We start from the raw sequence: 23,572 nt of genomic DNA, 5'->3' as shown, positions 1-23,572 counted from the left end.
CATTTCTTCTTGCTAATTATTAATTTCAGCTTTGCTTATTTTCCATCTACATTTTGTTACAAAGGCTATATAATATCAATGTTCTAGGTTGCTTTCCTAATGTTTGTTCGTTTGATGTCAAAATAGGAAGGGATTACTGTGTGAAAACTTGTGTTTTTGTATGTGTTTGTGTCTAGTAATGTATGAGATACTAAGTTCAAATAAATATAGTGTTTTTTTCTGGACATTGTTGAGTTAGTAACTGCCATTTTGTAATGCTATCAAAAGCTCCGATGCCTTTTGAGTTCTAAAGAGAATAATTTGGGTTGAATTGAGCCTTTTATTTTCTTTTACTCTGGCAATAATTTGTTTAATCATAGTTCATGCTGCTCCTTTCTTTTTGGCTACCCGTTGATTCCTTTTAGAGTGCAGAGACTTAAATTTTCTCTGAATTTTTAATCTTCTGTACAACATATTGGCCGTGCATATCAGAAAATTTTTTTAATCAGCATATTTAAAATGTTTTTACTTTTTAGCAACGTGATTTACACCTAAAAATGTTAACATTAATGTCATCTTGAATTCTTGATTATGACTTGATCACTGACCTGGCTTATGCTGATTTCTGTTTTGTGTTTTCTTCATCAGCTGTTATTCTAATTTAGTATTGATATATGTGATCAGCGATGCACCTACAGTTCTGATTTAGTATTGATATGTGATCAGCGATGCACCTACAGTTCTGATTTAGTATTGATATATGTGATAGTAAATACTAGTTTTTATAGTTTACTGAACAGGATGATGAATATGGAATAAAATCACTATAGTGCGCATAGTCCTGAATGTATAATAACTGAAATATTTCGGATTTATACTTTCCACCGTGGTTCAATATGATCTTTAACAAGATGATTAATGTGCAACTAAATTAAACATTGCTTCAAGGATAACTTGTTATTATAATTGTCCTGGCCTATAACCTTCTGTCAGTTTGTGTACATCATTTTATTTAGGAAATGCAATCCTAACATTTTGACTGTGTCAATTAAATTCGGTATGCTCAATCCAAATTATGTGGCTTCATTTCTGTGTGTAGTCTGCACTAATGCTTGAGGCGTACGTGTTGGAGTAGTATTAACCATGTTGGATGTCCTTAGTTCTGAATGCACTTGCGCTGACTTTGTATTTCATGTACATCCTGTGAAGACAATAATCTAAGATCATTTCAGTTGGATGAGATCAATATTTTACATAAGCGTTCTACCAACCGTCCTTTTCATGTTGTTCTAATATTGATTGTTACTGGTTGTCGTTCCTTGAAAGAATGAATGGGATCTTCCATTTATCATGAGGTGTGTTGTACTAGGTGTATTGTTATCTGCCTGCTTTGTAAGCAAGAATGTCTATTTCCTATGCGCATTTGCATTGCCAGTATATTTTACTGTGATTGTTACATTTGCATTTGAATTTTGTCTTTTCGTTGGTATAGCTCCCTCTGATATAGGTTGCTTGTAGAGCTCTGTGAATTACTGATGACTGATTTGTGATTATAGTTGTTTTGTGTTAAACCTTTTGGTTTCCTTGATGTTTGATGGGCTATGGGTAGCTTAACTTGATTCTTTTGCCTTTGAATTAAATTTTTTTTTCACTTGCTTCATATCTGTAGACGGAATGTTGGGGTGTTCTGTTTGGGGTAGGGGGTGCCTAACACTGCCAATGCCGGTCCCAAGCCCGGATAAAAGTGGAGGGGGCACTGTGTCGGGGTGTTTTCGGTGAGAACTGAGAATTGCTAACAGTTATATGCAAAAGTATCTTCTTGCATTTCTGAACGTCAACAGTTGTTCTCTCGTGTGATCTGCATCGAACTTTTGCGCTTGCAGTTCATTAGTCGATGCAGTGGAAGGCAGAGCTCGACAAATATTCTGCACATGAGCTGCAATGACACTGAATTAATAAGCTATCTATGTTTCTGAGCTAGCCTTCATACATGATACATCCCGGTATGACATTAGTGGACAATGAACGCTCGTCCCGAGCTGAAAGGATCATTGCCACTAAACTTGTTTACTCTTGTGAGTTGTGAGCTCTCCAAGTCTCCAACGCTAGTTGCTCCAGGGAAGAAACGCTCCATAGCTTCACTGATCAACGTTACAGAAGCAAACACGCATTCCCATCCCAGAACACACACGAACACCACCACCGGCGCCTGCTGCCTAGTGCGCACCATCCTCTGCCACGACCCACGCCGAGTGAGCGTACAGGATGCGCCCCTTCCACCCCTGCAGCAACCACCCTGCATCCTCCTCGATCACGAACTCCTCGTGATGCCTCCTCCTCACCCTTCTCCTCACCGCCTCCACCACGTCGCCCTCCACCGCCGCCTGCCTCAGCCCCGCCCGCCGATTCCTCGCCTGCCACCGCCTGTACGTCTCCGGCCGCTCCACCCGCTCCGCCCCTTCCCCCGCGATCACCCCCACCGCCGCCCGCCTCAGCACGTCCCTCTCCAGCACCACCCGCAGGTGGCTCCCCTCCTCCGGCGTCGTCGCGCCCAGCATGTCGAACAGCGCCGAGAAGAAGAAGAGCGCCTCCCGGAACCTCGTCGGGAAGAAGGGCGCGCCGTGGGCGCCGTTCACCACGGCCTGGACGAACACCGCCGGGCGCATGTCGCGGATGCTGCCCAGGACCGTGTCCCGCGGGCTCGGGTCGTCGAACACGCCGCTCTCGTCCATCAGGGTGCCCAGGCTGAGCACGTCGTTCACGACGACCGCCGCCTCGTCGTCGGGGTCGACGCCGACGACGTCCTCGGCGGTGACCGTCTCCCACCTCGCCGCCGCCACGGCGCGGAACTTGAACGGGGAGCCCGAACGCGCGCGCGCAGTTGCTGAGCCGGCGCCCCGTCCTCTCGAGCCGTCGGGCTGGCCGGAACCCTGGCTGGGGATGGCCTACGAGCGTCATCCTCACCTCCGGCGGCCCGCCTTCCCTCTCCGCCAGCCGCTGCAGCAAGGATGGCCACTGGAGGCCGTGGTACTGACCACCGTAGTCCACGATGTGCAGCCTGTTCCTCCCTTCCGCCGCGCGGAGGATGGCCATGTTGGCGAACGTGAACGCCACCCACTTGAAGCAGCACGCCGCCATGAACACCTGGTACGCCTCCAGCAACTCCATGGCCGACGCGCGCTCCTCCGCGGACGCGACCAGCCGGCGCTCCAGGCTCGCCGCGCCGGCCAGACGCGCCTCCAGGCCATCGGCGAAGTAATGCGCCAGCCGCTCGGTGGCGTCCCCTGTCGGCGACGAGTGCCGCTTGATCTGCTCCAGGAGTTCGCCGGCGCTCCGGCGGTTGCCCGATGCCACCGCCTGCGCGCACGACATGAGCAGCTCGCGCAGGTCCACCACCTCCCCTTTGGCCTGCCTCCTCCTCCGCCGCGCCGCCTTCCCGCACTTCTTCTCCGCGGGGACGCGCGGCGCGTTCGTCTCCCCGTGGAATGCCTCGTCCTCGTCCCCGTTGAGCATCATCTTCTCCAACATCTCGCCGACGCCATCGTCGTCGTCCTCCTCCTCCTCCGGCGTGGCCATCAGTTTGCTCGCCCTGCCCACCTCGGCCTCCAGCTCGTCCCCGCCATGCTTACTACCCTTCCGTCCCCTACCATTGCCGCTCCCCTGCATCATCAAGGCAGCAGAATCCTCCATGGGTGCACTGTTCACCTCACCGGCGATGCTGGAGGAGGAGGAGAGGATCTGGGCGAACGGCTGCTGCGCCTCGAGGAGAGCGGGGTGGTCGGGGTACAGGCAGAAGAACATGTCGTCGTCGATGTCCTCCTCCATGAGAATACGCGAGATGTACGGGAGCACCACATCGTCGGCCGCCGCGGCGGCTTCGGACGGCGGCGCGGCTGGCCCCATGAACTCCAGCAACGCAGCGCCGCAAGACGAACTCCTCTCATCACTGGAGTGGCATATGATGTATTACTTAGGTGTTTTCCATGCTTACATTGGAGTCATCGATTAGCTCCATGTACGATGTATCGACATGGCTGTGGCTGCTGGCATTAGGCATCAGCTGAACATAGGTATCATCTAAGCTCGTTGTTAAATGCATGCAATGCGACCAACACACACAAGAACTATCCACAAGAACTGACGTTGTCGATCAGATCATCAGTTTTGTTCTCTGAAAAGGAAATTTTGTTACGTTTGTTGTATGGATAGTGAAAGTTACAACTGACAAGTGACAAAAAGGAAGGAACACTAGCATCAGGAACAAAGCCAGCACCTCATCTGCTTGTTGAATTTTTCAGAAGAGTATGCAGCAACAAACCAGCCGTCCAGATCAAACCCAATTCGGACACGATCTCTTGGCGTTGGGAAAGCTCAGGGTCTCGTTTGGCGTATCGTCTTCTCTTCGCGGGAAGAACCAGCCTCGAGCACAAGCCAATTTGGAAGTCTCTAGCGCCCCCGCGCTGTCGGTACTTTCTGTGGCTGGTCGCACTGAATCGTTGTTGGATAGTGGATCGTCTTCGGAGTCGAGGGCTGTCACACCCGGTTCGCTGCACTCTTTGTGATCAATGCGATGAGACGATTGATCACTTATTGGTTGCTTGCTCGGAGTCTCGCCAGCTATGGTGGATTGCTCCTTCAGCTATTGGTCATTCTGAGTGTCTACCTCTCAATGAGCACTCTTTTCACTCTTGGCTGTGTAACAGTCACAAAAGGATGGCCAAGGAACATCGTCGAGGGTTCGACACCATTGCAACTTTGGTGGCGTAGACGATTTGGAAAGAAAGAAACAATCGGGTCTTCAACCAAAAGAGTAGGACATGGGCGGAAATTGCTAGGGCCATGACGGGCGAAGCGGACCTTTGGCAGTTGGCTAGAGCCGCGATACCGGCCATGGAGACCCCTATGTCGGGTGGAAGGTCGCCACATTCGTTGGGAGATTAGGCTTTTATTTTCTTCCTCCTCCCCCCTCCTGTATCTTGTCCCCTTCGTGTTTTTGATTTTTTGGCCCGCTCTGTAAATACTTTTATTCCTTCTTAATACAAAGATGCGCCCCTCGCGTATTTAAAAAAAAAAAAGATCAAACCCAATTCATCCTGGCGAGCAGAACACGATCGAGAGAAATGGACAAACTTGTATTATGCATCTGTGTACTATGTTTACCATGTCAATATGTCATAGAAAATTCCATGAAGCAATTCTATATATATCCTGTCATTTTGAGCGAAATGCTCTAGTGTATCGTCTCAGCTCTGAGATCTGAACTCTGAACAGGTAAGCGAAAGCAGAAAAGATGGAGCACTCTTTTCCCAAGTTGGTCATTGCGCTCGTGCTATTGCTGCCGCTGTGCTCGCCATCGCAGCGTTTGTCTGGAACTGAAACATTGACCTCAGCTGGTTGAGCTCTCTGTTGCTTCTTTCTTTTCGTATAACTAATGAGTGAATCATCTTGGTGATCTCCTTTGCTCTGGATATTTTTGTCAGGGCAGATGTATCTTATATTTTTATGATGTTCTTGTTTGCCTGAGATTTATGAGTTTTTTATGTGTATGCGATGTGAATCGAGTACTTGGTCTTGCATGCCTATGAGTAAAGGTGTGTCGTGTACCTGTTTTTTTGGGTACATGTCTGAAATGAAGTCCGAGTTGCTTGTGTACTTCTGCTGTCAAAGAAATTTGTTCTTGTTGTATTTGAACAGTTTCAGGACCGGTTTGTGCTGCTCATCAGGGATCTCCAGCTGACTGTTGCAGATTTGTGTCCTGATCCAGTTAATGAGTTGGAAAATCATGGGATTTGGCAGGCAGAAAATATTATACAGCCATCGGATTCATGAGTTATGCAGCTCCTAAATATTTTTCCAAAAACAGAACAATCATCTCTACAAAAGAAGTACAAGTGCATAGTTAACAACTCCTAGAGAATATCCCCACACCCAACCACCCATAAAATTGGACAGAGTATCTGCAAAAGAAGGAAATGCTCAGAATTAACAGCTCCTAATAAAACACAAATTCCTAAAACTGAACATTATCTCTGGAAAATAGGGGGGAAATGTGTATTTTACACTGCATAGAAACCAAAGATATTTTACACTAGAAACCAAAAATTTGTATTTGATAACGAACCTGAAAACTAATTACTAACTTCCACTAGATTCCAGGGGTAAAATGCCACCTAAGAAACAACGCATCAACCCTCCAGGCTCCACGGCACTGTAATACTACTGTCTTATCTTCTGATAAAAAGGCTAGAAACAAAATAAACAATATCTACTCATCCTTTGAGGTAGATGAGACCATGAAGCTTCCGATAACATCGCTAGGAATCCGGGCTGATATGGCAATTCATTACAGAAGGTGTACAAATCCGTCTCTCACCCAACTCCGGCTTTCCAGCAAAGCACTGAGCCATTCCATCACAACCCAAAACATTATTAACTCCACATTGTGCTTGGAACGGGTAACTACCCAATGCACCATTGATCCTTGATCGCACATCCACCAGTAACGACCTCAACCATACCACCTCCGCCTCAAGTGCAGCCTGCCCTTGCAGCCTCTTCACCAGCTGCTGGTTAATGGCACGAAGCCTCTTCACTTCCTCTTCCAAGTGTGCTGTATGAGCCTTCTTCTTCTGCCGGTATTTGCGGACAGCCTCACGGTTGCCCAATGGCTTGCGGCCCTTCTTTGGCTTGGCTTTGTCACCTCCACAACTATCATCATCTGAGCTGAAGACATGGGTGTGGGTGTGGTAGCATGTATGCGTGTGCGCTGTTGCCGATGGACCAGGCGGGTTGCAAGTATGAGTGTGTGTGCGTGTTGTCCTGATGCTTGGCAGGAAATCATCAAGGCTGGTTGGAGTCTCTGGATTTGGAAACATCATTTGGCTGGAAAGTTCTATCTCCCCGTCATCCATATTTTTTCAACAACTTAGAAGATGCAGATGACTAAATGATTGGTCAGGTATATAAATTCTTACACCAAATAGGACCTGATAAAGTTCAGAAAATTCACAGAATCAGATAACATTACCAGGTTGGACTGTTCAAAGAATAGAGAACTAAATTCCAAAAAAAAAATGTTTCCTCAAGTAAATGAAATAATCTAGGTTAAACATTGGCATAACTACTGGACAGAGACATGGCAGTTTATGCTGCAAATCAGCAAATGTATATTTGAAGCTAACCTAACAATTGCAACCTTTTGACATTGCCCTGTTCTTCAAAAACCTAAATTTGTACTAGAATTCTTCAGAACAAAAGGATGTATCAACTATCAAGCATGACTTGACCAGATAAAGCATACATAACAGTTCGTATATAAATAAAGATCAGCATCATGAACCTAACATGTTTCATGGAAATCAGACACCTAGCATCATTGATGATCATGTTAACTGTAGCACTTCGCGTACAATATTGGGCAGGCAAAATATCAATGAATATAGAACGGTACAGCATAGCCGGATAGCCCAATCCTGAGTAACTATGACCCTATGAGCAACCTAAAGATAATTAACTAGGAGTTATTTTATTAGAATGAAGTACATGGATAAATATGATCTGTCATTTTTGTCATGCGCGAAAGCATCAGAAATTTAGAAGTTGGCAAATCCGGCGCCTAGAAGTCCAATACAACATGTACAATCACCATATGGCCGGAAATTTTGATGCACAAATTAGAAAAAGAATTGGCAATTTAATCGCAAAGGGAACTAACCAATCATTCTCAGGCGGAGAAAGCACGCACCTTTCACCTGCTGCCAGGACCCAGGAACGCCGGATTGCAGTGTCGTCGCCGTGCGTCCGATGCTTCGTGGACTCGCGGTCGACCGGAATCTGGAGCGGTGGCCCGGCGCCGCCCTGTACGAGGTTCCCCGGAGGCGGCGGCTCGTCGAGAAGCAGCACAGGTCGGAGGCGGCGGCCGCGGCTTAGATTAGAAGCCTAGAAATGGTTGGCGTCGCGGCATGTACCCGTCCGCCTCTCGAGAGAGTCACAAGGCAACACGACGTGTTCAGCTTGGGCAGCGGCAACCGTGTCTCCAGTCTTGAGCACACACGTCGCTGCGCCACCCAGCCAAGCCACACCTCACTGTCTACCTCAGATTCTTGCCCAGAAATCTCATACTCCATGTGGCTTACAGAGGTGAATTGACGGTACTGCAAAAGCGAAAGATAATGTAAAACAAGCTTACAAATAGACCTGAAACTGGCTTATACTGTACCAGTGCCTCTTCAGATTCAGCAATCTGCGATATTGGAAAATACTGGTAAATACGCATGTACAGTCTTGTTTCAGAAACGAATTCTTCTAATAAATCGATGAGTACAAACAGTATAAATTATTTCTACCAGATTTTCTGGTAATTTTCTGCGACGGCACTACATCTTCTAAGTGGTAGCTACAGCTATGCTGATCAGATCAGTACGGGCGGCGCCGGCCTTTGTGGCGGCTACTGCTGTTGTCATCTCCTCTCTGCCGTTTTGCACCGGGCCTGCTACTGCCGGAGCTGCCACCACCACCGCCATAGCGGCTGCCACTGCCGCCATGACGTCCTCCACTGCCGCTACGATGTCCAGCTTGCTGCGGCGGCGGCGAAGCCAGCGGCAACTGTCCACCAGGCTGTTGTCTGCAAAGAAGCAATGAAGATATCATCAGCAATGGAAATGCCAAAATGACGTGTAACTGAACAGAAGTCACTTCATCTCATCTCATGCTGATAAGTGATACTCCTTCAATCCACAAAAGTTACACCTATTTCACATTTGAGTTTTTCCAAATAAGTTGTTCCTATTTGTAGTCTTTATGCATTCAAAACTTAAATGAATAGATAAATTAAATGTTTTATTAGAACCCAAGGAGTCATCTAAATACTCATTGGTTGCATGCTTGCATTCACTCCTTGATTTTGTAACATCCAAGATGATTTAATTTCTCTTTGGTCTTGGTGTCAAAAGTAATATGTGTAACTTTTGTGGATGGAGGGAGTAACATGTTATTAGCTTTTCTTTAGAAAAGATGGTTGGTAGCGCTTACACAACATATACGAGACGACCATCCGGTAACATCATTGGAACCATTGCTGCCCCTGGAGGAGCTCTTGGAGCATACAGCATAGGCTGCAAAAAGCAGAGCATACAATGGTTAGAAGGGCATCAATCATCCTTTTCTACATGTATTTCCTCATTGATCGGACATAGGGGTCTATGATGATGATGTACTCATGTACCTGTGCAGTACTAGCAGGAGCAGCACCATAGGCACCTGGTACTGACATGATACCATATCCAAGTGGAGGATAACTCGGGAGCAATGGAGCTCCATTTGAACTAGGTAGTGGTACTCTATCATCCTTCTTATCAGCAGCAGGAGGTTTCGCAAGTGAGCAATCCAGGACCTGACCTGTTAAGAGAAATATGTGAGACCTTGAATGCACCAGACAAACCAGACTAAGCATAGTGGGTCATTACAGGGCAAGAGGAAAGCTCACCATCAAGCTCATATCTCTCTGTGTTCTGCAGAGCCCTCATGGCCATGGACCTGTCCTTAAAGTGAACAAAACCATACCTATTATCATGACCTCCTCTTGAAGGAGGAAGAACAACCTTTTCAATTTCTCCATGGTGCTCAAACAGTCTTTTCAGCTGTGCTTGAGTAACATTCTTGGGCAGATTTTTCACATATACAGATTTAACCTGAAAACACACGTAAAATAATCAAGTTCATATAAAACATCATGGTATAAGAATTATACACGAAAAGTAAAATTGTTCATGTTATGCTTGAACGAACCTGAGAAGTAGAGACCGAGTCGTTATTCTTAGGATCTGCCCAGCTGACTGTAGGAGCATTTGAATCTAGTTTGAATGTTGGGGAAGACATCTCCTGCCTTGCATACTCTGCACATGCATGGTTGTAGTATTCAACAAAACCATAACCCCGATTGCGATTTGCACTTGAGACCTACAAGTACAAAGAAATTTTTAGGAGAAAGAAGATCGAGAGTGCATAACAAAGTTGTTGAACTACCCGGATACATACCTTCATGAGATCAGCTTTTAATACTCCTGGACCAACTTCCTCCACAGCCTTTCTGAAATCATCATCTGTCCAACTATGGGGTACATTTCCAATAAAAAGCTTGTTCTTAGCCTGCGAGGAAGAAACCCTTATCCGCTTTCCCTGTAACGAGAAGCATAATGAAAAAATTCAGTTGGTATAAAAGATCAAGATAGATCAGTTGTCAGCTATAACAGGGAACCAGGAAATATTCTGCACATGTGTGTCCAGGGCAGCAAAGCTATGTTTTCCAAAACTATTGGTAAGAGAACATAAGCTACCACCACTCCCAATCATGAACAAGTGCTTCCTGTTAATGGCATAATCCAGTAGTTTTAACCAAATATTAGAAGTTACAAAACCATGATATTACTAGAGATCATGTATAGTAGATATGTGTGCCCCTCCCTCTTTCTTCCTACATATCCAGGGAAACAGGGAGAACAGCTGATGTGTGAGATTACTGTGCTATGTCAAAATCAACAGAAGTTAACTGCAGATATAAGTGCAATAAGACTGAAAAAAAAAGGAAAGCTTATTGCATGATAATATCCAAGTGAAATCACTATTTTGTTCTCTACCAGTTCACATTTGGAAACTGAAAAAAGTGTAGTAAAAATGTCCAGAACTTGCTTGATCAATTACCAATCTTAGGATAAAATCTCAATGGCACTGATGGAGCGACAGTATAGACATTGCATATCAGATGGCATGATAATCAACTTTCAAGTTCAACAGAAAACAAACCTTCAGTTTTGCATTGTTCAATTCTTTGACAACCTTTAATGCCAAACCTTTAGTTCTAAAATTAACAAAAGCATATCCCCTGCTATCGTCCTTTCCTCTCATCATTCTTACCTGCATAAAACGGGAGAATATGTAATTCAGAACAAAACAGGCCACATGGAAACATAAAACGAACAATGTAAGCAGTACTTACTTCCACAACTTCTCCAACTGGTTCACATAGTCTCTTCAGATCTTCAGAAGATACATCACTGGAGATGCCTCCAACATATACTTCAGAACCATGGGGAGGAAGAGCAAGAAGCTCAGCATGCTTTCCCTTTTCAGTAACATCCTTCTGGTGAACACCTTTAGTTTTACTTACACCTTCAGTTTCATCAGATTCCTCATCTTCCTCCTCATCTTCCTCCTCATCTACCTCCTCAACTTCCTCCACGACATCTTCATCCTCCTCTACCTCCTCCTCCTCTTCTATCTCCTCCTCGATTTCTTCATATTCAATTTCCTCCTCTTCTACCTCCTCCTCTTCATCATCAAACTCCAAACATTCTTCTGATTTGTCTGGTTCAACTGAATTGGCAGAAGCAGCATTATCTGTCCTTGGCATCTTGAAAAGCTCAAAGTTCCGAGGCAACTTTGGAAAGAGCAAAGGAGCCAACAATATTGGGAGAGCAAAGTGATGATACAAGGATAGGAAGAAAAACAACCGAATAAACAAGAGTACTTGTTATGCAATAATCTCAAACAGGATGCAGCCATGGGTATCCAACTGGATAGAAAGAGAATGTATAAGGAACAAATGAGGAAACAGTGGTACGGTTACAAAGGATTCTATGGGGAGGTTCTCAAGATACAATCCCCGATAAGCATGGACATGAAAAAGAGCAAAGAGCAAAGATGATGCAATGTGAAGTATAATGAACAAGCTGATGATGTGCAATAGAATGATGCCAATATTCCATGAAATGGATGGGAAGGAAAGAAAAAAGGCACAGAAATAAAAAAAAACACGATGAGAACCATAATATATTGTATGTATTATGCTATAAATTAAAATCTAATTCCGGTTAAATAACATGACAGTAGCTGAGAATCTGACTAATGACTCCCGCAAAAAAAAAAAAAGAGAATCTGACTAATGACAAGAAATGGAGAAAACACTAATTGGCACCATTTCGATACCACAAGCAAATCAAATTGGGCCCAACACAGGAAACGTTCCATTGCTTAATTTGTAGGATATTAAAAGATATGGAAACTTTTAAGGTGCGCCTAACTTATTTTGGGCCATCCATTCTATCTAATGGTTAATATGACTATTACTCCGTACCATGTAATTGGTCATCCCTTGGTCGTTGCAAGGGTAATAAAGGCTTTTGGCTACATGATAAGCAAGGAAAAACGCGATAACTAGCTGGAGCAGGTGCAATCACTTAAATAATAGGGTAGTTTAATGTTGGTTTACTTTTACCCTATATTAGGTTAGAGGTAAGTGTGGAGCACCGCAAAAGAGTTTGATATGGGTTACAGAGGATAACACGCCGGCTCCATTTTAATTAAGAAAGAAAAATCGCTGGCACGGTTCAGGACATTACATTTTTCGCACACACTAGAAGAGCTATAATTTGGAACTTAGGGCCTCGATTTGACTGACAAGATGTCTTCAAATCAACATTTATAAATTCTGGTTACAGTTTGGTCATCTACATACAAGGGCCTGCACAAACAAACCAGATCGATGAAATAGCTAAGTCCTCTCGCTCCCGACTAGCACAATAGAGGTATTTAAAAAAAAAAACTTAACGACCTAAATGCCAATCCAGCAATTGCAAAGGTGAAGGAAAATTCTGATAACCAACGCAATCCAACATTTGGAAACGAGAAAATCTTGACGAGCGCCACACTGCTACCGCTCCCAAATAGAACAACAAAGCGCGATCAATAGCGAGGGATAGGACGAACGCAGGGCATCTAAATTCGAATCTGGGATCTGGTTCCTCACCTTGGGGAGCTGAGGCAGGGTGGTCGTCCCGATGGCGGAAATGGGGAACAGCCGAGTCGCCTCGCCACCCGCCAACCCTAGGCTCGAGCTGGAAGAAGACGGCGATCGAATGAGGGAGTTTGCACAGTCTCATCACCGACAAAGTGACGGGGAATACGGTTTAGCCCATCCGCGTCCAGCCCAAATACTTCTGGTTTGTTGGGCCTGGATGGGCCTCCTAAGTGCGGTGAATGAACGATATGGCCCGCCAGGTTCAGCCCATATACAGCCCACGAGACGTAGAGGCACATTTCGGCCCATTTTTACCGGTTTGATTTCAGCAGTGAGAGAAATGGAAAAAAAAGAAAAAAAAAAGAAAAAACCTGGTTGGATACTTGGATAAACGGACTCAAGTGATGGCGATGCAATGTGATTGGACAGGACTTCATATATTGGATTATTTCCTGTGTTAACTTTGAGTGAACATGAAGAAAAGCCTGGATCCTCCGGGCTATTAAATAGCCCTCCGAAATCTTGTTATTTTAGATTATTAAACGTAGATTATTGATAAAACTGATTCCATAACCCCTAGGCTATTTTGCGAGACGAATCTAATGATGTATATTAATCCATAATAAGCAGCTGATTACTGTAGCATCACTGTAGCAAATCATGAATTAATATATCTCGTTAGATTTATCTCGCAAAATAATTTAGGGGTTATGGAATGGGTTTTATCAGTAATCTACATTTAATACTTTTAAATAATGAGATTCGGCTAAAGATTTGAGTGACCAGTGCATGCATTGGATTTAGAAACGTAGTACGAGTAGGAATTAGGATCGAAGTTAGCAGATTCCTGTCTCTAACTAATCAAACCTACTACAGCTAGTCATTCAATCTCAATGTAACCTCTTCACTCATTCACTGTAACACTTGTGTCCTTTTCCTTGCTGGACTTGCTCCTTTCTCGCGGGACTTTTCTTGCTGCACTTTGAGTGAAACTAAAGATATTTAGTAGCCAATGGATTAAGAAGTTTCGAGTTGTTCTCCCGTTACATCATGCATCTACATAACTTGCCCCTTTTGACGAAAAGGGATTGGATAAATCATTCCTGTGTTGCTATCTCCTGCTGAATCACATGCATTGTTCCTCAATCAAATGCATATCTAAAATGATCTGTATTCTCCATGATAATGAATGGTCACAAACTTAAATATGCAGCTTGAAGTTCATCAAGGGTCAATTAAACCACAGTTCAGGCATCCTAAAGATGACAAAGGAATGCCGTTGATTTATCAACCTTCATTAATGTACTATGCTTGGTGTTCGACTTTGATCAGTTCTTCTGCTCACCGGCATCTTTCTCCGGCAGCAGCCGCGCACCGGCTTCTGCGTCGCCGTCCTTCGCCGTCGCCATTGACGCGGCCCTCCTCTCTGCCTCCCTGGCCTTGAGCCCCTGCAGCTTGGCATGGTTGTAGTAGGCGACGCCGAGGAAGGCAATGCCATAGCCGACGAGGTTGACCGGCGTGACGGTGTCCTTGATCACTGTCCAGGAGAAGGCGATGAGCAGCCAGTCCTTGACGACGCCGGCCACGTTCATGGTCAGCGCCGACGTCTTCCCCACCAGCAGGAACACCGCCAGGTTGAGCGCGAACGCGCACAGCGAGTTCGTCCCGAACACGAACACGTCGGGCCGGGCGGCGGCGCCCGCGGCGGCGCGCAGCCGCGGCAGCTCGACGAAGTACCATGGCAGCGTCAAGAACACGAGGCAGCACGGCGCGATGTAGTAGAGCGAGGTGATGGGGTTCAGCGACATGCCCTTGGAGGTGAGCAGTATCTGGATGAGCACGAGCCGCGTGGCCTCGGCGGCGACGGCGGCGAGCTGCAGCATGACGCCGAACGCGTCGAACCGAGCCTCGCCGTAGGCCGCGACGGCGACGCCCGCGGAGATGCCGAGCATGTTGAGCATGGAGGCGCGGCGGAAGGAGTCGGTGCGGAACGCGACGGCGAGGGAGTAGACGGCGACGGGCATGAGCGCCTTGAGCATCTGGATGAAGGAGACGGAAAGGTAGATGTATGCGGAGTTGGAGAACCAGAGCGACAGCGCGTAGAGCGCGCCGATGGGCACGACGGAGGCGGCGTAGAGGCTGGGCGTCATGGGCGGCGACGCCGGCACGGCGACGACGCGGAGGACGCGAACGAGCACCACGGCGAGGGAGGCGCAGAACGCCATGTGGATCATGGTGAGGGAGATGGGGAATGGCCAGTTGTACATCTTGGGATCAAGGATGTACTTGTTGTACACGATCACCGAGAAGCTGAGTGTGATCCACACGCTCACGTACGCGTAGGAGAGCAGCACCGACTTGAGCACCGACGGCGCCGGCGCCGGAGAAGACGACGACGACGACGACACGACGTCCATGGAGGCGGCAGTGCCCTTCCCATTACTGCCGGCTGCGGCTGCAGGGGCCTTGGCTGCGTTGTCGCCGGCGGCGCCCATTTGGGCGAGGTAGGAGAGGAAGCTTTGATGTGGCTGGCGCCTGGCGAGGTGTGACGCCGGCGGTGGTGGGCGCGCGCGCGTAGAGGAAATGCGTCGATCAGTTGGTGGGTAATAAAGTTGGCGGTTGTTGCGGTGACGTGCGTTTCTCTATCGTCATGGACGCTTTACGTGCGGTGTGCTTCAGCGCTCGATCAGTTGCTGAACTGTACTAGCAAATGCTACTACAAATCTACAATTGCTTCATCAGTACTCAGTTACTCGGTTGGTCAACTGCTTGTGCGTGGGATCCGAGAATTAAGAAATTTAGACAGCTAGAAAGAGAATCAACTGCATAACACTTGACAAGAACGTGTGATAAGCTGGCTAGCAGCCTCATTAGCTGCACAGCTGACAATGAAACGGACCATTTCAAACCCGGAGAAACGTTGACAAACAAAAGGCAATTGAATAGGCACTCCAATGATTCGAGCTCACTTAACATGCCTCTTCGATTTCATCACGCATTTCATTCGAGAATGCCGAGCAGAAACTGTTACATTTTTTTTCCAATTTGAAAGATGGGAGATAACTATAGGATTTCACAAAGCCCACCATAAGCCCATAGCTTCACAAGGTCTATGGTCCATTACTCATTTCATCTTGGAATAAGTTCACCGGAGGTCCCTCAACTTAACAGCGAGATTTTTTTTGAGGTCCCTCAACCACAAAACCAGAAATATTCGCCCTTAAACTCATTCAAACCGTTCACCGGAGGTCCCTTAGCAGTATATATGGGTGTTTTTACTGACGTGGCATCCTAGTCAGCAATTTTTTTTAAAAAGTACATGGGCCCATATGTAAGTGGGAGAAAACGATGTGGGCCCCACATCCCTTCTTTCTTCCCCTTTATTCTCTTTTCTCCTTTATTTTCTTCTCTTCTCTCGTCTTCTTCGACGGGCCGAGACCGGCGGGGCGATGGCGGGCAAGAGCGGCGGCGGCAGCCGAAGCAGGTAGGAGCGGCAGGGGTAGGCGAGCGCGGTGGCGGGTGGGCGAAGCAGGCAGGGGCGGCTGTGGCGCTCGCCCCCTACTCCGCTTGGGCAACAGCAGCCGGAGAGACGCCGCCGTCGCCTCGGCCCTCCACCGCTGGCCGCTCCGCCCCTCTCTCGGTCATCCTCTCCCCCATCTAACACCGGCGCAGCTGGTCGCCTCTCCCCTCGTCGGCTGCTCCACGCGCCGCCGCGGCCTCGACCTTGCTAGCGGGACGACGGCGAGCGAGCGCGACAGCGGGCGGCGGGAGACGTGGAGAGGTGGTGGTCGGTACGACGGCGAGCTCGACGAGGGGAGAGCGCGCGGCGTGGTGGCAGAGAGAGGAGAGCAGTGGCGTGTGTGGTGCGTCGACGGGGAAGAGGAGCGGTGCGACGCCCGCCTCCTCCCTCTCCGAGCGCTCGCCGGCATCCCAATCACCTTCCTCTACGCCGGCGCTGACCTCCTCGCAGCCACCGCCGGCCACCACGACAGCTGTGCGTGGGCAAGAGAAATGGGCGGCACACCTCCACCAGCACACTAAGCTACGGCGGGGCGGGCTCGCGTGCAGGCCGGGCGAGCTCGGACGGGCTCGCCGGCCGCCTTCCCCTCCCTCCCAAACCGCTCATCCCGGCACCCGCCGACCACTGCCGCTCTCGCCTGACGCCGCCGCTCTGCTCCCGCGCTCCCGGCGCCTGTCGCCGCGCTCGACCGCCGCCACTCCACTCCCACGCTCGCCCACCGTCGCTCCACCCGCTGCCCACTGCTTCGCTCCCGTGCACTCGGCGCCCGCTCCCACACTCACCCGCCGTCGCGCTCAACCGCCGCTGTTCCGCTCCCACGCTCACCCGCCGTCGCTCCCGTGCTCCCCACGTGCTACCGCGCCCGCTCCATCCCGGCTGCCGCGCCCGCATCTGCCCGCCTGCTCCGCGCCACCCGCCTGCCGCGCTCTTTTGCCGCTCACCGCTGGCCTCCCCTCACCGAAGAAGAGAAGAGAGAAGAGAGAGAAGAGAAGAGGAGAGGAAACGGGGAGAGGGCGGCTGACATGTGGGCCCCACGTATTTTTTTTATTTTTGTTGCTGACTAGGATGCCACGTCAGCAAAACCACCAATGTATACTGCTAAAATGAGTTTAGGGATGAACTTTTGTGGTTGAGGGATCTGAAAAAAATCTCGCTGTTAAGCTGAGGAACCTCCGGGGAACTTATTCCTTTCATCTTTTGAAGTAAACGGCCCAGTTAAAATCCCGTACCATTCTTCTCGGCCCACTTTGATCTGTCACTCTTCCAGCATCTCGCTCGCCGCTCGCGCCGCCTCCCTCGCCGCCGCCGCCATCCCCATCTCCGCCGCAACCAAGGCTTGAGGCTACTGGCCGTGGAGGGGGAACCCAAGAGCGAGCCGCGGGCGGGGAAGAGAGGAGGGATCTAGGCGAGAGAGATGGGGTGGAAGGCTGCCGAGAAGCTCATCAGGCACTGGAAGATCCTCCGCGGTGACAACGTAAAATCTCTTTCCCTCAATCCCTCGTATTCCTCTTCGTCCTCTCCGTATCCTCGCGAAATCTCCAATCTCTCTTTGTTTGCTTCCATTCCAGGTGATGATTATAAGAGGCAAGGACAAGGGGGAGAGCGGGCTCATCAAGCGGGTCATCCGGTCGCAGAACCGTGTCATCGTCGAGGGAAAGAATTTGGTAGGTTATTGCTGTACTAATGCTGTAATGCATCCTCCTCCAGAAATTGTCTAATACTGCGTCAGTTTTGGCTTGATTGGTTGAAAGATTTCAAGGTTTTCCCTCGTCCTGGTTACCTATGACGGACGGCGGCGGCGCTTTTGGCGTCGTTTTCCTTCTTGGAGGCGTTGTTTAGAAGTCCTATTCCTTTGGGGTGTCGTGTGCTGCTTTGTTTTAAGCAGTAGGATCAGACGTAGACGCGTGGCGTGGTTGATTATGCTTGTATTTTATTCCTTCTTTATCAATAGAAACGTCGCACTATCTTGTGCGGGTTGTTTCAAAAAAAGATTTCAAGGTTTTCTGAAAATTTTCGCTTATTATTTAGCCTGATGCGAACGACTGCATTTTTTTTTTCTTTTGGGATAAAAGGTTGTAGCCCAAACCATTGAAAATTTAGAACAGAGGCACAAACGCTTCATTTAATGAGATAAATGAGTGTATAACGCTTTATCTGTCAGATGGACTTGCAGTATGTAACCGAGCATAGAGCACTCGGTTTATTGTCGAAACTCCCAAGTCCTGAGTTCAGACTTCAGATTAGTGGTAGGAGCTGCAAACATAGTTTATGACTGTTGTAAATACTCATAACATAATACTATTCCACAGACCATACATCCATCGTGGCACAAGGATAGCATAATATGAAGAGAGTTTTTATCAAGAAGAATTGGATACTTGTGCATTTTATCGTACCTAAGCTCATCAATTAGCTAAGCATGATCCAACAAAAGCAGTGGTCAAATAATTTGTCATCTACCAGAGCATAGAATAATCAGAATTTGTAGATGCCTGCTGGATCCTTGTGTTCTATGTACTGCATACTGCTAAACGCTCTATCTCTTTTGGATCATATCATGTGTGTATGTGTGATTTGTATGCCATAACAGAGGAGTAAATACTGAATTAGTGCTTCCAGTACCCAGATGGATCATGAGGAATTGATTTTAATGGATGCCATAGAAGAATGGTGAAACTGTAAAACTCTTGTCCTTCTAAAATCTTCACATGTTTGTTGTTACATGTTACTAGTACATTTTTCTTTTTGACCACTGGGCAGATGCAATCAGTAACAACTAACGACTAACAACATTGTCCTATTCTTATGTATGTGAGTGTTCTCTCTTGTACATAAGAGTTTGCATACTTTTAATTGTACCTTAATGTCATTTCAGGTTAAGAAACATATCAAGCAAGGAGAAGGACATACAGGTGGGATTTTCTCAATTGAAGCTCCACTTCATGTTTCAAATGTTCAAGTACTTGATCCAGTCACTGGGTATGATACTTAACCATCCATCTTGTCATCTAGACAGAATCTTATTCTCCCATTTCTACTGCATTTTACTGTTTAAAGGTAAATTTATCCACGGAATGTTGGCAACAGGAAACCATGTAAGATTGGATACAAGTATTTGGAAGATGGGACTAAAGTCAGGTTTGCTAGAGGAATGAATGCATCTGGTGCTGTGATACCCAGGCCAGAAATTTTGAAGGAGCGAAGAAAGCCAAGACCTACATCACGTATGTCTCTGTTCATTGCATGGTTCCCTTTCAAGTGCATATACTTTTTTGGTGTCTATGCTGTTCCTTTCCTGGATCATAAAATTAAGCTGTGCCAATTTGATATTCAACTGAGATCACAATAGTAATAAATTTTGCTCCCACCGTTTCATATTATAAATCGTTTTGACATTTTTTTTGTAGTCAAACTTTTTAAGTTTGACCAAATTTATAGAAAAATATGCATCATTTTCAACACAAAACAAACATATTATCAAAATATATTCAAAATTATATTTAATGAAACTAATTTGGTGTGGTAGACGTTGATACATTTTTCTATAAACTTAGTCAAACTTAAAGAAGTTTAACTAGAAAAAAAAGTCAAAGTGACTATGAAACGGAGGGAGTAATAAAGGAAAGCATCAATTGCTTATAATAATCTTTGGTACTGTAACTCATGCGTAATTACCAGTTTACTACAGTAGATGTTTCTTATGATGTTTGGCTTGTGGTACTATTGTTTGTTTTGTAATTGTTCTGCATTGGAACGATAATAGCAGTTGAGTAATAATACAAACTGAAAAAAAAAATCATGACTCTGATCTGTCCATGACCTTTACATACCTGGAGTCAAAATATTAAATATGTTTGCCTTTGTATTTTGGCTATCTATTATCGAATGACTAATATGTAATTGACATGCAAGCAATTGCGTTCTACTCCTGTCAATATATTAATCTGCATATGATGTAGTATATATTTTCCTTTTTTGTGGGGAAACTAAATTTGGCCATTTTGTTTCATACATGCAGCTGGCCCAAAGGATACACCAATTGAGCATGTGCTGGAGAAAACCTATGATGCCAAGGCTGGAATTGGGATGCCTGATCTATAGGCTAGTTCTGTCTGGGTTGCTACTCAGGGAGAGTTCATTGTATGTGTGACAACACCCCAGTTCAGATAGCAGGAAGTCTGTCCTCAACTTTGCACCTGTATTGCTCTCGAAATAATTTTGTAATGGTCACTGAAAAAGCATCACCCGCATGTTTTTAGTCTCTGTTTTGGTTAGATTCTTTATCCCACTGGAAATGCACATACATTTGGCAAAAAAAGTTCAAATCATATATTCTGTTCTGATGACGCCTAAGCTGCGGCAGGGGCTTCTTCTGCCACATCATCTCTCTTCTTCTTGTCGCACGGCGGCTCGGAAACCTGCGGCGCCGGCTGCTGCTGCACAAAAGCAGCGGATTCCTGGCGCGCCGCGGAATCCGGAGGCGCCCTCGGCGACACATACATCCGGCAGATGACGGGCTCCTCGTCGCCGGCGACGGCTTGCTGCCGGCAGCAGTGGTGCTCCTCCATCAGCCAGTCGGTGTAGCTCCCGTCCTTCTTGAAACGGAAGTTCTGCGTCTCGCCGACCTTGACCCCTGCCTTGTTCTTCACCCCCTTGCTGTTCTGCCTCACCCAGGTGCCATCCCCCGCGGTTCGCTCTTTCCTGGTGCTACTCCCCTTGTGCCGCTTGCAGCTAGTGAAGAAGAGCCTGCCACCTTTCTCGCACCTGGGCACCGGCGCGAACTTTCCGGCGAGGTCACTGGGCTCGCTGCCGTAAACATCGGCGCGGCAGATGAACTTCTCGGTGTCTTTCGTCGGCTTTGCCGGCGATCAGCCGTGGCAGGTAGAAGGTGATGAGATCCTCTGCAGACGGGTTGAAACGAAAGCCTAAAGTGAGCATCTTCTCGACGTATTGCTCCATCAAATCGAAATTTCGTAAGCGGATCGGAGAGACGAAGACACGTATTGGCGGGAAAGTTGTTTAAAAATACAGAGCCATTGTGATGTAGGAGTAGTACGTGACAGGTACAGGATTTCGACACAAATTTAGATGTACAAGCAGACACCGGTACAAACTTGGAATCGGTCGGGGAAAGAAGAGCATTGTTTCAGTGGCTATCGACGAAGCTCTTGACGGCGTCGACGAGCTCCCGCGCCCGCGCCGCCGCGACGGGGTCGGACTCCACGGCGAACCAGTTGAGGTAGAACACGTGGCCGATCCCGCGGCCGCGGCTGACCACCGTCTCCACCGCCTTGCCCGCGCGCGCCATGGCCTCGCCGTACTCCGTCTGCGCGTCCCGGAGCATGTCCTCCTCCGCGACCATCACCAGCATTGGCGGCAGCTGGGCGCCCTCCGCCGCCGTCACCGCCGCCGCCGGAGACGTGTACGGGTGGTGCCTACCGGCAACGCGAGCACGACGAACTTGTCCACCGTCTCCTGCGTCATGAACGGGGTGGGCGGGTTCTCCAGCTCCGACGGGCTCTTCTCCGGCAAGATGAAGCCCGGGTGGAGCTGGACACCACCGGCGAGGCGTATCGGGTCGAGCGCCTCGGCCCCAGCCTCGCCGGCGCGTGCCGCCACGTTGTGCACGAGGACGCCGCCCGCGCTGTCGCCGATGAGGAACACGCGTGAGAAGTCGGCGGCGCCGCAAAGGCGTTCGACCGCAGGATGTGCGATGGTGTCGCTGCCCCCGGACGCGACGTCACGGAGCCAGAGCAGCGCGGCGTGTCCGGCGTCGATGGCGGCGGGTAGGCGGTGCTCCGGCGCGAGCGGGAGGACGACGGAGACGATGCCCGCGACGTCGAGGTCCACGGTGAGGCGGGCGTAGAAGCGGTGGCAGAGCGACCACGCGGCGTGGGACAAGCAGAAGCCGCCGCCGTGGAAATGAACGAGAACAGGGCGGCGCCTGGCCGGCGCCGTCGTCGTCAGGTACAGGCGGACGTCGACGCCATGGTCCGTGGCGACGTCGTGGACGGTGACCCCGTCGCGTGGGTCGTCGTACGGCGGGACGAGGACCATGAACGCGGCGGCTTCCGGCGGGCCGAGGCGGTCGACGGAGCCGTCGGAGTAGACGCGGATCCAGTTGGTGACGGACTCGACCAGCGTCCTGGTCGTCGTGGTCGGGTTAGCCGCCTCTTGACGCTCCTTGGTCGCGGCCATTTGCGGCAATGTTGCCATGGCAGCAGCTGGCCAGATGATCGAGTACGTAGCAGTGAAAATGTGAAATGAACAGGCTATGCTGCGTTTGTGTTTTATAGACGAAGCACGGATTCACGGCGAGCATGGATGACCTGGCCTTGCAAACTCTGCGCGCATACGTACGTCGTGTGGACGCGCTGGCTTGACGCCATCGTTGATTGGCTCAAGTCGTCTTTAATTTGTTGTAGTATGTTAATTTGAGTCTTTCACTTAGTCTTGGTGAGTCGTTTCGTCTCGGTCTAGCTTTAATAAAGCTCGATCGACAGAAAATGGTGGCCTTCTTCGCACCTAACACTTCCGATAAAATGGTGTGTCCTATCAAATCTCTCTGGAATGGAGGATTACTATTTTGCTCCAATAACTTATATGTTGATATATAGTAATGTGGTTGGAATGTCCATGTCCAAAACCAACTAAAGGCCTACAGGCTGCTCAACTTATTAATTAAGTTAATTTGCTTCTTCGTTGGAGTTTCAGTTCGTATTTGCTAAAGTCAGTCAACTGCAATTCCCTAAATCCCATGCAGTTGACTAACAATAGCCGTTGGATAGATCAAATTGCCCTTCAAATATCACTAACACGGAGTCCTTTCCCGGCAAGCCGACGACGGAGCAGTGATGACCAAGCAGCGAAACCACATCGCCAATGCCGCAGTTTTTCAGTGAGTTAGCTGTCATTCGATCAAGGGATGTTCGGGATATGGCACGGTGTGAGAGGAGGAGATAGTTTTTCATAGAGAGAACTGCTCGAGCGGTTTCTAAAACTTATGCGGCCATGATGCAGGTGTGTCATCTAGGTCTCTTAAGATGCATTTTTGGATCTCAAACTTATCTTAGGTGTTATATAGTTCCAAACAAGCTTTAACTTGTTCCATGCGTTGATGTGGCATGTCACGGTAGTGCCTACATGTTAGTCGGACCCATGTGTCAGTCATATAGGAAAAAAAATAAAAAACATATTCTATCCTCTCTACCTTAGATTTTTTTAATCTTTTTTTCTATCTACTTAAGAGGAGAAAATATGGTTTTAAATTTTATTTTTTT

The 23,572-nt window shown here is 47.9% G+C and overlaps 6 protein-coding genes and 1 pseudogene across 8 annotated transcripts; 1 reads left to right on the top strand and 6 right to left on the bottom strand.

Annotated features, from left to right (window-relative positions):
- Window positions 1-1,794: 1,794 nt before the first annotated feature.
- On the bottom strand, window positions 1,795-5,048 carry LOC4349729 (scarecrow-like protein 30). The gene is given in 2 exon segments (XM_066305360.1): window positions 1,795-2,837; window positions 2,839-5,048. Coding segments are annotated over 2 exon segments (1,686 nt in total). The 5' UTR covers window positions 3,883-5,048; the 3' UTR covers window positions 1,795-2,195.
- A 927-nt stretch (window positions 5,049-5,975) lies between these two features.
- LOC107278706 (basic leucine zipper 19) lies at window positions 5,976-7,959 on the bottom strand. Its single transcript, XM_066305359.1, has 2 exons — window positions 7,724-7,959; window positions 5,976-6,965 (listed from the first exon to the last, which is right to left on the bottom strand). The coding sequence occupies exon 2, from the start codon at window positions 6,888-6,890 to the stop codon at window positions 6,294-6,296; it is 597 nt and encodes a 198-aa protein (XP_066161456.1). The 5' UTR covers window positions 6,891-6,965; window positions 7,724-7,959; the 3' UTR covers window positions 5,976-6,293.
- A 211-nt stretch (window positions 7,960-8,170) lies between these two features.
- LOC4349728 (heterogeneous nuclear ribonucleoprotein Q) lies at window positions 8,171-12,938 on the bottom strand. 3 transcript variants are annotated; one of them, XM_015762079.3, is made up of 9 exons: window positions 12,782-12,938; window positions 10,973-11,349; window positions 10,780-10,890; window positions 10,015-10,155; window positions 9,766-9,936; window positions 9,464-9,668; window positions 9,203-9,375; window positions 9,010-9,092; window positions 8,171-8,602 (listed from the first exon to the last, which is right to left on the bottom strand). In XM_015762079.3, the coding sequence occupies exons 1-9, from the start codon at window positions 12,912-12,914 to the stop codon at window positions 8,395-8,397; spliced, it is 1,602 nt and encodes a 533-aa protein (XP_015617565.1). In that variant the 5' UTR covers window positions 12,915-12,938; the 3' UTR covers window positions 8,171-8,394. The 3 variants fall into 3 exon arrangements, with proteins under 3 accessions (XP_015617565.1, XP_066161455.1, XP_066161454.1); XM_066305358.1 differs by having other exon boundaries at window positions 10,973-11,705; window positions 12,782-12,892; XM_066305357.1 differs by having other exon boundaries at window positions 10,973-11,413; window positions 12,782-12,892.
- Window positions 12,939-13,927: 989 nt separating this feature from the next.
- Window positions 13,928-15,376, bottom strand: LOC4349727 (probable sugar phosphate/phosphate translocator At4g32390). The gene has a single exon (XM_015759675.3). The coding sequence runs from the start codon at window positions 15,265-15,267 to the stop codon at window positions 14,101-14,103; it is 1,167 nt and encodes a 388-aa protein (XP_015615161.1). The 5' UTR covers window positions 15,268-15,376; the 3' UTR covers window positions 13,928-14,100.
- A 2,165-nt stretch (window positions 15,377-17,541) lies between these two features.
- LOC4349726 (uncharacterized) lies at window positions 17,542-20,566 on the top strand. The gene is made up of 5 exons (XM_015759676.3): window positions 17,542-17,766; window positions 17,861-17,956; window positions 19,168-19,271; window positions 19,380-19,516; window positions 20,311-20,566. Exons 1-5 carry the CDS (start codon window positions 17,707-17,709, stop codon window positions 20,391-20,393), a joined length of 480 nt encoding a protein of 159 aa, XP_015615162.1. The 5' UTR covers window positions 17,542-17,706; the 3' UTR covers window positions 20,394-20,566.
- A 75-nt stretch (window positions 20,567-20,641) lies between these two features.
- Window positions 20,642-21,251, bottom strand: LOC107278013 (uncharacterized). Its single transcript, XM_066305407.1, has 2 exons — window positions 21,202-21,251; window positions 20,642-21,098 (listed from the first exon to the last, which is right to left on the bottom strand). The coding sequence occupies exons 1-2, from the start codon at window positions 21,249-21,251 to the stop codon at window positions 20,642-20,644; spliced, it is 507 nt and encodes a 168-aa protein (XP_066161504.1).
- Window positions 21,252-21,295: 44 nt separating this feature from the next.
- On the bottom strand, window positions 21,296-22,565 carry LOC9266354 (probable carboxylesterase 17; annotated as a pseudogene).
- Between the last annotated feature and the right edge of the window lie 1,007 nt (window positions 22,566-23,572).

Source organism: Oryza sativa, chromosome 11, assembly GCF_034140825.1.
Source record: "Oryza sativa Japonica Group chromosome 11, ASM3414082v1".
Lineage (NCBI taxonomy): Eukaryota > Viridiplantae > Streptophyta > Magnoliopsida > Poales > Poaceae > Oryza > Oryza sativa.
This window is presented reverse-complemented; position numbering and strand designations above follow the sequence as displayed.